We start from the raw sequence: 914 nt of genomic DNA on the forward strand, positions 1-914 counted from the left end.
AAAAAAAGAAAAAAAAAAAACCATGAGACCCTATAAAACAATAGATCTTTAAAATCATACGTATGAAGTTAACTCACTTATATGTATATATTCACAAATATATGAAGATACCTCACTAAAATATTGTTACTTAACAATATTGGCTTTCATCAACACATTGAGCCTAATGGATAAAGAACCCCTACATATGCACTTACACAGCATACATTTGGTTGTAAGAAAAAATGAAAATCCAACTCAAACTGGCTTCAACAAAAAAGGAATTTATTGGCTCTTATAAGTAAAAAGTGCAGAAATAATCTGACTTCTGTTCCAATTTGATGGAGGTTCCAAATTGCTTCAGGGTTCCAAGTTAGAATCCCTCTCCTTTTCTTGGTACTGCCCTCAGGCTGGCTCCTTCATGTTAGAAAAATGAGCTGCAGCAAGGTCAGACGTGAATCCTCATACCACACCATCTCCAAGACAGTGTCTTCATCAGCAGTTCCTGAAAAAGCCTCAGCAAACATCCTATCTAATAAAGAGGTGATATACAAATTGACCATCACTGCAACACACAAGATGGCTGCCCCCATGTGGTCACAAGATGGCCGGCAGGGGAGGGCAGTTGGGGGGGACCAGGCCTGCAGGGGAGGGCAGTTAGGCATTGATCAGGCTGGCAGGAAGTGGTTAGGGGGTGATCAGGCAGGTAAGTAGTTGGGTGCCAGCAGTCCTGGATTGTGAGAGCGAGGGATGTCTGACTGCTAGGATCAGGCCTAAAAAAGTACAGTCGGACATCCCTCGAGGGGTCCCAGGGGAGAGGGTGCAGGCTGGGCTGAGGGACACACACCCCCCCGCACGAATTTTGTGCACTGGGCCTCTAGTCTTTTAATAAGTAGCATGATCCGGGTAAGGTGCCTATCCCTGAACCATTTACT

At 44.3% G+C, this 914-nt stretch overlaps 1 protein-coding gene across 2 annotated transcripts in view; it reads right to left on the reverse strand.

Annotated features, from left to right (window-relative positions):
• Window positions 1-243: 243 nt before the first annotated feature.
• Window positions 244-914, reverse strand: part of RAB18 (RAB18, member RAS oncogene family) — a 35,444-nt gene continuing 34,773 nt past the window's right edge. The window contains exon 8 of one of the 2 annotated variants that reach the window (XM_015564360.1): window positions 244-507. In XM_015564360.1, coding sequence (XP_015419846.1) covers window positions 428-507 — 80 coding nt within the window. In that variant the 3' untranslated portion in view covers window positions 244-427. Of the gene's footprint in view, window positions 512-914 lie in introns of both variants that reach the window. The other variant, XM_015564359.1, reaches the window with a different exon arrangement.

This window comes from Myotis davidii, unplaced genomic scaffold (genome assembly GCF_000327345.1).
Source record: "Myotis davidii unplaced genomic scaffold, ASM32734v1 scaffold501, whole genome shotgun sequence".
NCBI lineage: Eukaryota > Metazoa > Chordata > Mammalia > Chiroptera > Vespertilionidae > Myotis > Myotis davidii.